At 42.6% G+C, this 14,688-nt stretch overlaps 1 protein-coding gene across 1 annotated transcript in view; it reads left to right on the top strand.

Moving 5' to 3' along the window:
* The window catches only part of LOC120053615 (TSC22 domain family protein 2-like), a 48,682-nt gene extending 46,351 nt beyond the window's left edge, over positions 1-2,331 (top strand). The window contains exon 3 of the mRNA XM_039000756.1: positions 55-2,331. Within this exon, the coding sequence (XP_038856684.1) occupies positions 55-351 (297 nt within the window). The 3' untranslated portion in view covers positions 352-2,331. The remainder of the gene's footprint in view (positions 1-54) is intronic.
* Positions 2,332-14,688: the final 12,357 nt, after the last annotated feature.

Genomic DNA, 14,688 nt, shown 5'->3' with positions numbered 1-14,688 from the left:
GTGTTATATGCTCCTGAGTTGTTGTACTAATGCTCTCCCCCTCTCTCTCCTCAGGACCTAGTGAAGAGCCACCTGATGTATGCGGTGAGGGAGGAGGTGGAGGTTCTGAAGGAGCAGATCAAGGAGCTGTATGAGAGGAACTCTCAGCTGGAGCGGGAGAACGCTGTGCTCAAGTCCCTGGCCAACACTGATCAGCTCACCCAGCTGTCGTCCACCCAAATCAGCCCGGCCGGCAGCACCTCCCCGCCTCAGCAGCAACCCCCCACCAATCACGCCAATACCAAACCCCACTTGGAGGGTGCAGCCCAGGCTCTCAGCCTGCTCAAGCAGCCCAACGTCACCTCAGCGTGATCACCTGCCTCCGTAACACACCTCCCCGAAATACGCGAGGAGGAGTCCCCAAACAACCAACTAACCAACCATAACATAATCAACACTTGATTATGTTTTTTTGAGAAGCAAAATCGGCCTTTGTTTGCCACCCTTGTCTTTTTGAGTGGCGTTAAGAGCCATGCTTCAGTGTGCTGCTGCTGTCGTCGGGGCTTCCCAGTATTAGACAATCACCATCCTGTGAAAGCATTCTTTTGGCCGGGCGTCCCGTGTTCGGTCGAAGGGGAACTGGCCAGGGCCAGCGCAGGCTGCGTCCCACGCAGGGGAGAGAGGTGATGGGCCGTTTTGTGGCGGGATAACTGGAGGTGGTCCAAAGGGCCCCCAAAAAAACACTGGGCTGTTGGTGATGAGTGGAAAAGAATGTTGGGAATGAGAGGGACAAAGAGACTGAGGTGGGGAAGTGGATTCTCACCCCATCATAAGAGGAATGTGTCTCTCACCGTGAGAAGAGTGAGAGTAGTTTTCCCAGAGCCACCACACTTTGACCCAAGTACAAAAAAAATACCTTCATTAGTTCAGTTTTACTGTTTGCATTTATTTATTTTGGGGCTGCTATTTTCATAATGTAAATGAACAATGTAACAGAAATACTTATATTTTAAAAAATAAATAAAAAATAAGTTTCTGTTATGATAGATTATCGGTCAGGCATTTTTGGTAGTCTAATGCAACAAGTAGTTCCGTATAGGCAATAGGTTCTTTAAAATGGCAATTTCCTATGGCATAGCACCGCTAACACTAAAAGGCAGTTCATTTAAATGAGATGAAATCCAGGTTGAATGTACATTTTGTAGAGAGTGTAAAGTATTGAGAGCGTAGAGGGTTTTGTACAGGTGAACACCAGTTCTTCAAATATATATATTCTTCAATGAATTTTCGGTGGTTATATTTTGATGAAGAACACTGTTCATTTCCTTTGCTATAGTTTCTTTTTGTGGGGAAAAAATGTAGAGAAAATTGCCATACTTCCCCCAACCTTTTTGAAAATTCTATTGCGCATATTTAATTTCTGGGCTGGGGGTAAAAAAAAAAAAAAAAGCTGTGAAATTGTTCAACCTACTTTGTAACCAAAGATGCAAAGCTGTGTAATTCCTATATATTTGTATTATTTTTGAATGCACACTTCTATGTATTTTTACTTTAATTTTTTTTCATTTCCTCCTTCACATCAAATGTTTTTTTGGGGATGCTGTTTAGCATGTTCTGCATGATCTATAATCAAACCACTTTCTTACCTCACGTTGTTATCCAACGGTCTTATTGTAACGTATAGTTAGTTATTCAGTCTGAACGATGGGTAATGGACGGGGGGGGGGGAGCGGGGGCGAGGGAGGGAGAATGAGGGATTAAGAGGAAGGGAGAATCAGAAGCTCACATTAGCAGAAAATGAAGTTTGACCCATCTTTTTGTTCATGTAAACAGTGTTTTTTTTTTTTTTTTTTATTTCATATGCAGACAAAGTTTTGTTACGTTTTAATGTATTTGATGAATGCAAACATTTAGATTCTGATTGTAGTTTACCAATCTGTACTTCAATAAAAAAACGTTCTAACTTAACGGAAACTTTGTACACATTTCACAACTCCAGCTTGAACCCGGTAAATTCTTGTATGAGCATATTATGGTATGTCCTGTCTGTGTTACATGTATTTTGTGCCTCCTGCGCCATCGCCGGTTGTCGGGCGACCTGGTTTATTCTTTGTGGCTTATAAATTGTACAATCGGTCATCTTTAGCAGGATGAATTTAGATTTCAACTTCAGTTGGGTTTTTTTATTTTTTATTTGAAGGAGATGCTGTGCACATGCCAGGTGTACTGTATGAAAGTGATTTATCACTGAGCCTTGGAGAAAATATCTTAACAATACCCTTGTAATGTGCTGTTCTGACGGTTTCAGTTTTCAGTAAAAAAAATAAATTACTGTTTTATTGAGAATGTCAATGTCTCGCCCAGTGCATTTTTAAAAATCTTACAATGAATGACTAATGATCAGCCGCCTAGATTGACTAAGCTGATTTTCATATAAGTACGAAACATACTGTGTCCAGGATATATAGCTGTCAACTATCTCACCTCAGTCTCTGCTTGATGTACTTCACTCTAGGATCAACAAGAACACATGATGCAGTACCATCTTACTTTGAATTGACCCTAACACTAGGCTAGGATATATTTGCTTATAGGTATGATAATCTCTTGTTTCGCAGCAAGGTTTATTTGTGTGTGGTGACTTAGAAAGATTCTGAACTAGGATCCTGATTGAGCCAATAAGACAAATGTCTGGTCTGCACTCCATCAATGTGGTGAAGTTTGAGCTAAAAGCAGAATAGAAAAGTGCCCAGAGGGGTTCATGCCTGCTTCCAATGTACACTACATAACCAAGAACATCTCATACCAAAATCATGGGCAGTAATATGGAGTTGCCCCCCCCCCCTCTTTGTTTTAACAGTCTCCACTCTTCTGGGAAGGGTTTCCACTAGACGTTGGAACGTTGCTGCAGTTCATCCCAAAGGTGTTCGATGGAGCGGAGGTCAGGGCTCTGTGCAGGCCAGTCAAGTTCTTCCACACCGATCTCGACAAACTATTTCTGCATGGACCTCACTTTTTGCACGGGGTTATTGTCATGATGAAACAGGAAAGGGCCTTCTCCAGACTGTTGCCACAAAGTTGGAAGCACAGAATTGTCTAAAATGTCATTGCATGCTGTAGAATTAAGAGTTCCCTTCACTGGAATTAAAGGGCCGAGCACAAACCATGAAAAACAGCCGCAGACCATTATTCCTCCACCAAACTTTACAGTTGGTATTATTCATTTGGGAAGGTAGTGTTCTGGCATCCGCCGAACCCAGATTAGTTCGTCGGACTACTAGAAAGTGAAGCATAATTCATCACTTTAGAGAATGTGTTTTGACTGCTCCAGAGTCTAATGGCGGCAAGCTTTACATCTCTCCGGCCGAGGCTTGGCATTGCTCATGGTGATCTTAGGCTTGTGTGCGGCTGCTCGGCCATGGAAACCCCTTCCTGAAGCTCTCGGCTTACAGTTTTTGTGCTGACATTACTTCCAGAGGCAGTTTGGGACTTGGTAGTGAGTATTGCAACTGAGGACAGACAATTTTTACGCACTACGCACTTCAGCACTCGGCGGACCGTTCTGTGAGCTTGTGTGGCCTACCACTTTGCGGCTGAGCCGTTGTTGCTCCAAGACATTTCCACTTCACAAAAACAGCATGTACAATTGTACGCGGCAGCTCCAGCAGGGCAGAAATTTGATAAACTGATTTGTTAGAAATGTGGCATCCTATGACAGTGCCACATTGAAAGTGACTGCGTTCTTCATTAAGGCCATTCTACTGCCAATGTTTGTCTATGGAGATTGCATGGCTGTGTGCTCGATTTTATACACCTGTCAGCAGCAGGTGTGGCTGAAATAGCTGAATCCACCAATTTGAAGGGGTGTTCACAGACTTTGTTATATATCTGCCCAGAGTGCTGATACCTGTTTCCAATGGATCTGCCCAGAGGGTTACATTGAACATATCATTTTTTGTTTTTTACATTTGTAACTGAATGGGGTGATGAGTTATTGTTATAACTAGCTGGTATTTCCTTAGAATTTCCGAAGAAATTATGTGGTAATGTGTGCATAACTGTATCATACTTCTAAGATTTCAACACGGTCATTTCCTGGTACCAAATGGTAGCCTACAACCAAGTTACAGTGTTGCCTACAATGTGTTGCTTGTTTCATTGCATCCCAGAGAAACTAAACTCCAACATTTAGGTAGTAACAATGTAATGACCATTGTACTCTGGGATTTCTAAATATATGCCAGTTAAATGAGGTTGTAGTAAACTCTGCAGTTAATAGGTAGGCCACTAAGGTTTTCCTGGTGAGGAAAACACAGGGCCCAGATATAGGAAACATTTCTAATACACATAAATGGTATGCTTGGTATATTTCCGTTGAGTTTTGACTGTAGCTACACATCCTTCCACGAACCTAGTTTCCATACGTCAGGTGCACATGTCAAGACAGGTCTCTCTCTGACTCACCTATGCTGTGGGTGTGTTTACCGTTGATGTCATTTAGCAGATGCTCTCATCCAGAGCGACTCACAGTAGAAGGCATACGTTTTCAGACTTTCTTCTTCTTACTGGTCACCTGTGGGAATCGAACCCACAACTGTGGCGTTGAAAGTGCCACGCTCTACCAATTGATCGTTGAAAGTGCCACGCTCTACCAACTGAGCGCTGAAAGTGCCACGCTCTACCAACTGAGCGCTGAAAGTGCCACGCTCTACCAACTGAGCGCTGAAAGTGCCACGCTCTACCAATTGATCGTTGAAAGTGTCACGCTCTACTAATTGATCGTTGAAAGTGCCACGCTCTACTAATTGATCGTTGAAAGTGCCACGCTCTACTAATTGAGCGCTGAAAGTGCCACGCTCTACCAACTGAGCGCTGAAAGTGCCACGCTCTACCAACTGAGCGTTGAAAGTGCCACGCTCTACTAATTGATCGTTGAAAGTGCCACGCTCTACTAATTGAGCGCTGAAAGTGCCACGCTCTACCAACTGAGCATTGAAAGTGTCACGCTCTACCAACTGAGCGCTGAAAGTGCCACGCTCTACCAACTGAGCGCTGAAAGTGCCACGCTCTACCAACTGAGCGCTGAAAGTGCCACGCTCTACCAACTGAGCGCTGAAAGTGCCACGCTCTACCAACTGAGCTTTGAAAGTGTCACGCTCTACTAATTGATCGTTGAAAGTGCCACGCTCTACTAATTGATCGTTGAAAGTGCCACGCTCTACCAACTGAGCGCTGAAAGTGTCACGCTCTACCAACTGAGCGTTGAAAGTGTCACGCTCTACTAATTGATCGTTGAAAGTGCCACGCTCTACTAATTGATCGTTGAAAGTGCCACGCTCTACCAACTGAGCGTTGAAAGTGTCACGCTCTACTAATTGATCGTTGAAAGTGCCACGCTCTACTAATTGATCGTTGAAAGTGCCACGCTCTACCAACTGAGCGTTGAAAGTGTCACGCTCTACTAATTGATCGTTGAAAGTGCCACGCTCTACTAATTGAGCGCTGAAAGTGCCACGCTCTACCAACTGAGCGTTGAAAGTGTCACGCTCTACCAACTGAGCGTTGAAAGTGTCACGCTCTACTAATTGATCGTTGAAAGTGCCACGCTCTACTAATTGATCGTTGAAAGTGCCACGCTCTACTAATTGAGCGCTGAAAGTGCCACGCTCTACTAATTGATCGTTGAAAGTGCCACGCTCTACTAATTGAGCGCTGAAAGTGCCACGCTCTACTAATTGATCGTTGAAAGTGCCACGCTCTACTAATTGATCGTTGAAAGTGCCACGCTCTACTAATTGATCGTTGAAAGTGCCACGCTCTACTAATTGATCGTTGAAAGTGCCACGCTCTACTAATTGAGCGCTGAAAGTGCCACGCTCTACCAATTGAGCGTTGAAAGTACCACGTTCTACCAACTGAGCCACACGTGACCCTGTGTTTTTATGTCGCTGTATATTGTTAACAGCTTTAGGAATCTAATCTTATTTTGTCTGCTAGATTGTATTGTACTGCACAGGTACAGTACGTAGAAGCATTGGATTTTATGAATATTACAAACCACACTTATTCTACACAAAACACATAGGATACATAGGTTAAATGATAGTCACACTAGGACAGATGAGAGGCCATGTATCCTCAATATAGAAGAAAAAATGTATTCCAATTCTTTTTACGAAAGTGAGGAAAATCAGGAAAGTTAAACATATTTTTCATCAAGGTAATATCACTTCCACAAAAGTATTGTCTCAGTATTTCATGGACTAATTGATAATATTACATCAATTATCCACATTACTTTACCACATGGACAATGGCTAGATAATCTGTGTTCCCTTCCAACAAATGACAGATTTATTTTTCAAGGACCCTATCTAGACACACAGACACACCAGCCGATGTACTTCTTGAGGCGTCAGCTGAAGAAATTAAAGCTCTCACGGACAATACTGATTCGATTCTACACAGCCATCATTGAGTTCATCCTCACCTCTTCGATCACTGTGTGATTCCGGAATGCGTCTGCCCGGGCCAAGGGCAAACTGCAACGGATTGTCCGTTCTACTTAGAGGGTCATCGGCTGCCATCTGCCCTCCATTGAGAGTCCTGTACGACTCCAGGGCATGGAGGTGTGTAGGAAAAATCATCACCGACACCTTCCGCCCGGACACCCTATCTTCCAAAGACTCCCCTTTGGCAAACGGACCGTTCATGTCAATCCCGACTAAAACCTCCCGTCACCTGAACAGCTTCTTCCCCCGCGCCGTGGCCCTCACCAACTGACCACCTGGTCCACCATGTGTCACGCCCTGACCATAGTTTGCTGTGTATGTTTCTATGTTTTGTTTGGTCAGGGTGTGATCTGAGTGGGCATTCTATGTTGTTTGTCTAGTTTGTCTATTTCTATGTGTTTGGCCTGATATGGTTCTCAATCAGAGGCAGGTGTTTGTCGTTGTCTCTGATTGGGAGCCATATTTAGGTAGCCTGTTTTGTATTGTGGGTTGTGGGTGATTGTTCCTGTTACTGTGTTCCTGTTGTCACTTTACGGGACTGTTTCGTCTTCGTTCGTTTATTCGTTATTTTGTTTGTTTCAAGTATTCCTATTAAAATGGATACTCACCACGCTGCATCTTGGTCCGACATTTCTTACTCCTCGTCAGAGGAGGACGAAGACTTCCGTTACACCATGATATTCTCATCCTAGAACTGCATATTACTCTTTGCACACATTCCTATACACCTGACTCTACATACAGTGGGGAGAACAAGTATTTGATACACTGCCGATTTTGCAGGTTTTCCTACTTACAAAGCATGTAGAGGTCTGTAATTTTTATCATAGGTACACTTCAACTGTGAGAGACGGAATCTAAAACAAAAATCCAGAAAATCACATTGTATGATTTTTAAGTAATTCATTTGCATTTTATTGCATGACATAAGTATTTGATACATCAGAAAAGCAGAACTTAATATTTGGTACAGAAACCTTTGTTTGCAATTACAGAGATCATACGTTTCCTGTAGTTCTTGACCAGGTTTGCACACACTGCAGCAGGGATTTTGGCCCACTCCTCCATACAGACCTTCTCCAGATCCTTCAGGTTTCGGGGCTGTCACTGGGCAATACGGACTTTCAGCTCCCTCCAAAGATGTTCTATTGGGTTCAGGTCTGGAGACTGGCTAGGCCACTCCAGGACCTTGAGATGCTTCTTACGGAGCCACTCCTTAGTTGCCCTGGTTGTGTGTTTCGGGTCGTTGTCATGCTGGAAGACCCAGCCACGACCCATCTTCAATGGTCTTACTGAGGGAAGGAGGTTGTTGGCCAAGATCTCGCGATACATGGCCCCATCCATCCTCCCCTCAATACGGTGTCCCCTTTGCAGAAAAGCATCCCCAAAGAATGATGTTTCCACCTCCATGCTTCACGGTTGGGATGGTGTTCTTGCGGTTGTACTCATCCTTCTTCTTCCTCCAAACACGGCGAGTGGAGTTTAGACCAAAAAGCTCTATTTTTGTCTCATCAGACCACATGACCTTCTCCCATTCCTCCTCTGGATCATCCAGATGGTCATTGGCAAACTTCAGACGGGCCTGGACATGCGCTGGCTTGAGCAGGGGGACCTTGCGTGCGCTGCAGGATTTTAATCCATGACGGCGTAGTGTGTTACTAATGGTTTTCTTTGAGACTGTGGTCCCAGCTCTCTTCAGGTCATTGACCAGGTCCTGCCGTGTAGTTCTGGGCTGATCCCTCACCTTCCTCATGATCATTGATGCCCCACGAGGTGAGATCTTGCATGGAGCCCCAGACCGAGGATGATTGACCGTCATCTTGAACTTCTCCCATTTTCTAATAATTGCGCCAACAGTTGTTGCCTTCTCACCAAGCTGCTTGCCTATTGTCCTGTAGCCCATCCCAGCTATGTGCAGGTCTACATTTTTATCCCTGATGTCCTTACACAGCTCTCTGGTCTTGGCCATTGTGGAGAGGTTGGAGTCTGTTTGATTGAGTGTGTGGACAGGTGTCTTTTATACAGGTAACGAGTTCAAACAGGTGCAGTTAATACAGGTAATGAGTGGAGAACAGGAGGGCTTCTTAAAGAAAAACTAAGAGGTCTGTGAGAGCCGGAATTCTTACTGGTTGGTAGGTGATCAAATACTTATGTCATGCAATAAAATGCAAATTAATTACTTAAAAATCATACAATGTGATTTTCTGGATTTTTGTTTTAGATTCCGTCTCTCACAGTTGAAGTGTACCTATGATAAAAGACCTCTACATGCTTTGTAAGTAGGAAAACCTGCAAAATTGGCAGTGTATCAAATACTTGTTCTCCCCACTGTATATATACAGTGTCTTCAGAAAGTATTCACACCTATTGACTTATTCCACATTTTGTTGTGTTACAGCCTGAACCAATGCCCCATAATGAGAAAGTAAAAACATGTTCCTAGAAATTTTAGCAAATGTATTGAAAATTAAACACTGACATATCTAATTGACATAAGTATTCACACTCCTGAATCAATACTTTGTAGAAACACCTTTGGCGTCGATTACAGCGTTGAGTTGTCTTGGGTATTTCTGTATCAGCTTCACACATCTGGATTTGGGGATTTTCTCCCATTATTCCTTGCAGATTTTCTCAAGCTCTGTTCAGTTAGATGGGGAGTGGCGGTGAACAGTAATCTTCAAGCCTTTCCACAGTTTTTCAATGTGATTCAAGTCTGGACTTTGGCTGGGCCACTCAAAGACTTTCATTATCCTGTTGGAACGTAAAGGTAGTTTGCACTCTGAAGCAGGTTGTGATCAAGAATATGCCTGTATTTAGCTCCATTCATTGTTCCCTCTATCCTTACCAGTCTCCCAGTGCCTGCCGCCGAAAAGCATCCCAATAGCAGGATTCTGCCACCACCGTGCTTCACGGTAAGGATGGCGTTAGGCAGTGATGAGCTGTGCCTGGTTTTCTCCAGACATAGTGCTCTGCATTCAGTGCAAAGAGATACATTTTTGTCTCATCAAACCACAGAATCATTTGCCTTATGCTCTCAGAGTCTTTCACGTTTCCTTTTTGCAAACTCCAGGTTTGCTGTCATGTGCCTTTTTCTAAGGAGTGGTTTCCATCTGGCCACTCTCCCATAAAGATTGGTGAAGTGCTATAGAGACTGTTGTCCTTCTGGCAGGTTCTTCCATCTCAGGTAAGAAATTCTGTAGTTCTGTCAGAGTGGTCATTGGGTTCTTGGTCAACTAACTGACCTAGTTCCTTCTTGCCCGGGTTGCTCAGTTAGGTCTGACGGCCAGCTCTAAGCAGTCTGGGTAGTTCCATATTTTTTCAATTTCCCAATGATGAAGACCACTGGGCTCTTGGAAACTTTCAACACTCTAGAGATCTATGGTCAGTTCCTTGGACTTCATGGTATAGTTTCTGTTCTGACATGCACTGTCAACTGTGGGACCTTATATAAATCAAATCAAATTGTATCAGTCACATGCTCCGAATACAACAGGTGTAGTAGACCTTACAGTGAAATGCTTACTTACTAGCCCCTAACCAACAATGCAGTTAAAAAAAATACGGATAAAAATAAGAAATAAAAGAAACAAGTAATTAAAGAGCAGCAGTAAAATAACAATAGCGAGACCATATACAGGGTGGTACCGGTACAGAGTCAACATGTGGGGGCACCGGTTAGTTGAAGTATTATGTACATGTAGGTAGAGTTATTAAAGTGACTATGCATAGATGATAACAGCAGAGAGTAGCAGCAGTGTAAAGGGGGGGGGGGGGGGGGATCTTTCTAAATCATGTCCAAACAACTGAATTGGCTACAAGTGGACTCCAATCAAGTTGTAGTGACATCTCAAGGATGATCAAAGGAAATTGGATGCACCTGAGCTCATTTTGGAGCGTCGTAGCAAAGGGGATTGAATACTTACAGTAAGTATGTAAATTAGATATTTTTGTATTTCATTTTTATAAAATGTCTAAAAACATGTTTTCGCTTTGTCATTATGGGGTGTGTGTATATGTGTGTATATGGGTGAGAATATATATATATATGTATTTTAATTCATTTTGAATTCAGGCTGTAATACAACAAAATGTAGAATAAGTCAAGGGGTATGAATACTTTCTGAAAACACTGTATATTTCCCCCATTGCACATCATCCTGTTAAGTTGTTTTTATTTATACATCGCTGTAGATCCTATTTCTAGTCTGGCTGTATATCCTGTTTCTAGTCTGGCTGTATATCCTGTTTATAGTCTGGCTGTATATCCTGTTTCTAGTCTGGCTGTATATCCTGTTTCTAGTCTGGCTGTATATCCTGTTTCTAGTCTGGCTGTATATCCTGTTTCTAGTCTGGCTGTATATCCTGTTTATAGTCTGGCTGTAGATCCTGTTTAACATCTGTTTGTATATCCTGTTTCTAGTCTGGCTGTATATCCTGTTTATAGTCTGGCTGTATATCCTGTTTCTAGTCTGGCTGTATATCCTGTTTCTAGTCTGGCTGTAGATCCTGTTTATAGTCTGGCTGTATATCCTGTTTCTAGTCTGGCTGTAGATCCTGTTTATAGTCTGGCTGTATATCCTGTTTCTAGTCTGGCTGTAGATCCTGTTTATAGTCTGGCTGTATATCCTGTTTCTAGTCTGGCTATATATCCTGTTTCTAGTCTGGCTGTATATCCTGTTTCTAGTCTGGCTGTAGATCCTGTTTCTAGTCTGGCTGTATATCCTGTTTATAGTCTGGCTGTAGATCCTGTTTATAGTCTGGCTGTAGATCCTGTTTCTAGTCTGGCTGTATATCCTGTTTCTAGTCTGGCTGTATATCCTGTTTCTAGTCTGGCTGTAGATCGTTTTTCTAGTCTGGCTGTAGATCCTGTTTCTAGTCTGGCTGTATATCCTGTTTCTAGTCTGGCTGTATATCCTGTTTCTAGTCTGGCTGTAGATCCTGTTTCTAGTCTGGCTGTAGATCCTGTTTCTAGTCTGGCTGTAGATCCTGTTTCTAGTCTGGCTGTATATCCTGTTCATAGTCTGGCTGTATATCCTGTTTCTAGTCTGGCTGTAGATCCTGTTTATAGTCTGGCTGTATATCCTGTTTCTAGTCTGGCTGTATATCCTGTTTATAGTCTGGCTGTATATCCTGTTTCTAGTCTGGCTGTAGATCTTGTTTATAGTCTGGCTGTATATCCTGTTTATAGTCTGGCTGTATATCCTGTTTATAGTCTGGCTGTATATCCTGTTTCTAGTCTGGCTGTAGATCCTGTTTCTAGTCTGGCTGTAGATCCTGTTTCTAGTCTGGCTGTATATCCTGTTTCTAGTCTGGCTGTAGATCCTGTTTATAGTCTGGCTGTAGATCCTGTTTATAGTCTGGCTGTATATCCTGTTTATAGTCTGGCTGTAGATCCTGTTTATAGTCTGGCTGTATATCCTGTTTATAGTCTGGCTGTAGATCCTGTTTATAGTCTGGCTGTATATCCTGTTTCTAGTCTGGCTGTATATCCTGTTTCTAGTCTGGCTGTATATCCTGTTTATAGTCTGGCTGTATATTCTGTTTATAGTCTGGCTGTATATCCTGTTTCTAGTCTGGCTGTATATCCTGTTTCTAGTCTGGCTGTAGATCCTGTTTATAGTCTGGCTGTATATCCTGTTTATAGTCTGGCTGTATATCCTGTTTATAGTCTGGCTGTATATCCTGTTTATAGTCTGGCTGTATATCCTGTTTATAGTCTGGCTGTAGATCCTGTTTATAGTCTGGCTGTAGATCCTGTTTCTAGTCTGGCTGTATATCCTGTTTCTAGTCTGGCTGTATATCCTGTTTCTAGTCTGGCTGTAGATCCTGTTTCTAGTCTGGCTGTAGATCCTGTTTCTAGTCTGGCTGTATATCCTGTTTCTAGTCTGGCTGTATATCCTGTTTCTAGTCTGGCTGTATATCCTGTTTCTAGTCTGGCTGTAGATCTTGTTTATAGTCTGGCTGTATATCCTGTTTATAGTCTGGCTGTATATCCTGTTTCTAGTCTGGCTGTATATCTTGTTTATAGTCTGGCTATATATCCTGTTTATAGTCTGGCTGTATATCCTGTTTCTAGTCTGGCTGTATATCCTGTTTCTAGTCTGGCTGTATATCCTGTTTCTAGTCTGTTTGTATATCCTGTTTCTAGTCTGTTTGTATATCCTGTTTATAGTCTGGCTGTATATCCTGTTTCTAGTCTGGCTATAGATCCTGTTTATTGTGGTAGCACCATTTCACCCAGTCAAATTCCTGTACATGCAAATGTATTTGGTGAATAAAGGTGATTCTGATGCCAGTTGATACCATTAGGTACAATATAGTATTATGAAAACTATATGACAGTACAAAAAGTATTTTGACAGCAATAGAGGAAGGAAGTTGGATGCAGTAATTATGGCGGAAAATCTTGTATTACAGTACGTGACCATTCACACTGTCATGGACGTGTCTGTGAATCTTGTGTAAATCATTGTGTAAGTCTTCCAACACTCAGTAGTCCATAACACCTCAAGATGTGTGGCCTTGATCACGTCTGAGTGGATGACAGGACACAGACTAAGCGTATGGTCCTGGCACCGTATTCATTCAGTGCCTCAGCGTAAGTGCTGATCTAGGATCAGGTACCCTCTGTACATTCATTATAATGTAATATGGCAAAACTGATTCTAGATCAGCACTCCTACTGTAAGATGCTTTGTGAATACAGGCCCATGACTAAGGCACACTTTCAGTGGAGAAACCGGCTAGTCAGAGACTTTACTGTTCATTACAGTGACTCTCGTGTACATACTTGAATAGGCCTGATTCAGAGGGTTTGGGTTAAATGTGGAAGACACATTTCGGGTTGAATGCATTCAGTTGTGCAATTGACTTGATATCCACCCTTTCCCTTCCCTTTCCAAACCAGCCTCCACAGCAACCACTGTCTCTGCATAGACCAGTTTATTGAGCAGTGACTAAATAGCGCCGTCATGTGGGAACCTTGTAAAACATTTGACACAAATCCATGACCTTTTCCCTATATACAAGGGTTATCAAAGATAGATGTTGCCACCACGTGAGTATCTTTGTATGTGTTTCTTTATATCTTTGTATGTGTTTCTTTATATGGTCTTTAGAAAGTCACACAGTTTCTCAAAATAAACTTACTGAATTAAGTTTATTAAGAGTTACTGGAGAAATATGATACATAACACTAATAGCCCTTTCTTCTTTCTTGTCACCAAAGTAGGACATGTCAGCTATTGAAAATACTGTAGCGAACGGCGGGGACAACAAACCTACGCGTCAATAGGGTTAACCCACTTGGTGGGAATTGTAACATGGCTCACACAGCTACCTCTAAACGGGAAGGCACGTTGACTACTCAGCTCCCTCACACATCTGGGCCATGCGTTCTGATGGCGTCATAGCCACCATCGCACTTCTTACACCAATGTAGTGATCAGCGCGGCAGGGAAGCGAACCCCGTCAAAGGCCAACACCCTACGCATTGTGCCAGTAGGATTAACGCACTTGGGGGGAATTGTAACGTTGGTCATGTAGCGAGGGTCGCTATACTACTGACCAGTAACGAGAGACGCAATCCCCTGTAGGTAAATATGCAAAATATTCTCATTATGTGTGTGGCTCCTAGACACAATCCTTTGTGTGTGTGCCAATGCGCGCGTGTATGAGTGCGTAGTGCGCATATCAACAGTTTATTGAGCAGAGCATGCCACAAGCGATGGGCACAAAGTGCCAGTGTCCCTTACTGCGTAGGAATAGCTATTCAAATTGTATTGGTCGCGCAAACATATTTTGCAGATGTTATTACGGGTGTAGCGAAATGCTTATGTTCCTAGCTCCAACTATCCAGTAATACTTAACAATACAAAACAATACACACAAATCCAACAAATTAAAAGAAAGATATAACAAAAAAATATAACAATATTCAACGAGCAATGTCAGAGTCCGGAATATAAGATGAGCCTTGACTAGAATACAGTATATACATATGAAGTGTGTAAGACAGTATATTAACATTATTAAAGTTCCCAGTGTTCAATAACTATGTACAAAGGACAGCAGTCTCTAAGGTGCAGGGTTGAGTACCAGGTGGTAGCCGGCTAGTAACAGTGATTAAAGTTCACACATGGTACAAGGATGAAAGCTTGCAAAATACAGGAGGATATTTTTATGTGTGTTTGTT

This window comes from Salvelinus namaycush, chromosome 9, assembly GCF_016432855.1.
Source record: "Salvelinus namaycush isolate Seneca chromosome 9, SaNama_1.0, whole genome shotgun sequence".
Lineage (NCBI taxonomy): Eukaryota > Metazoa > Chordata > Actinopteri > Salmoniformes > Salmonidae > Salvelinus > Salvelinus namaycush.
The sequence above is the reverse complement of the archived record's forward strand: the minus strand, read 5'-3'. Positions and strand labels throughout refer to the sequence as shown.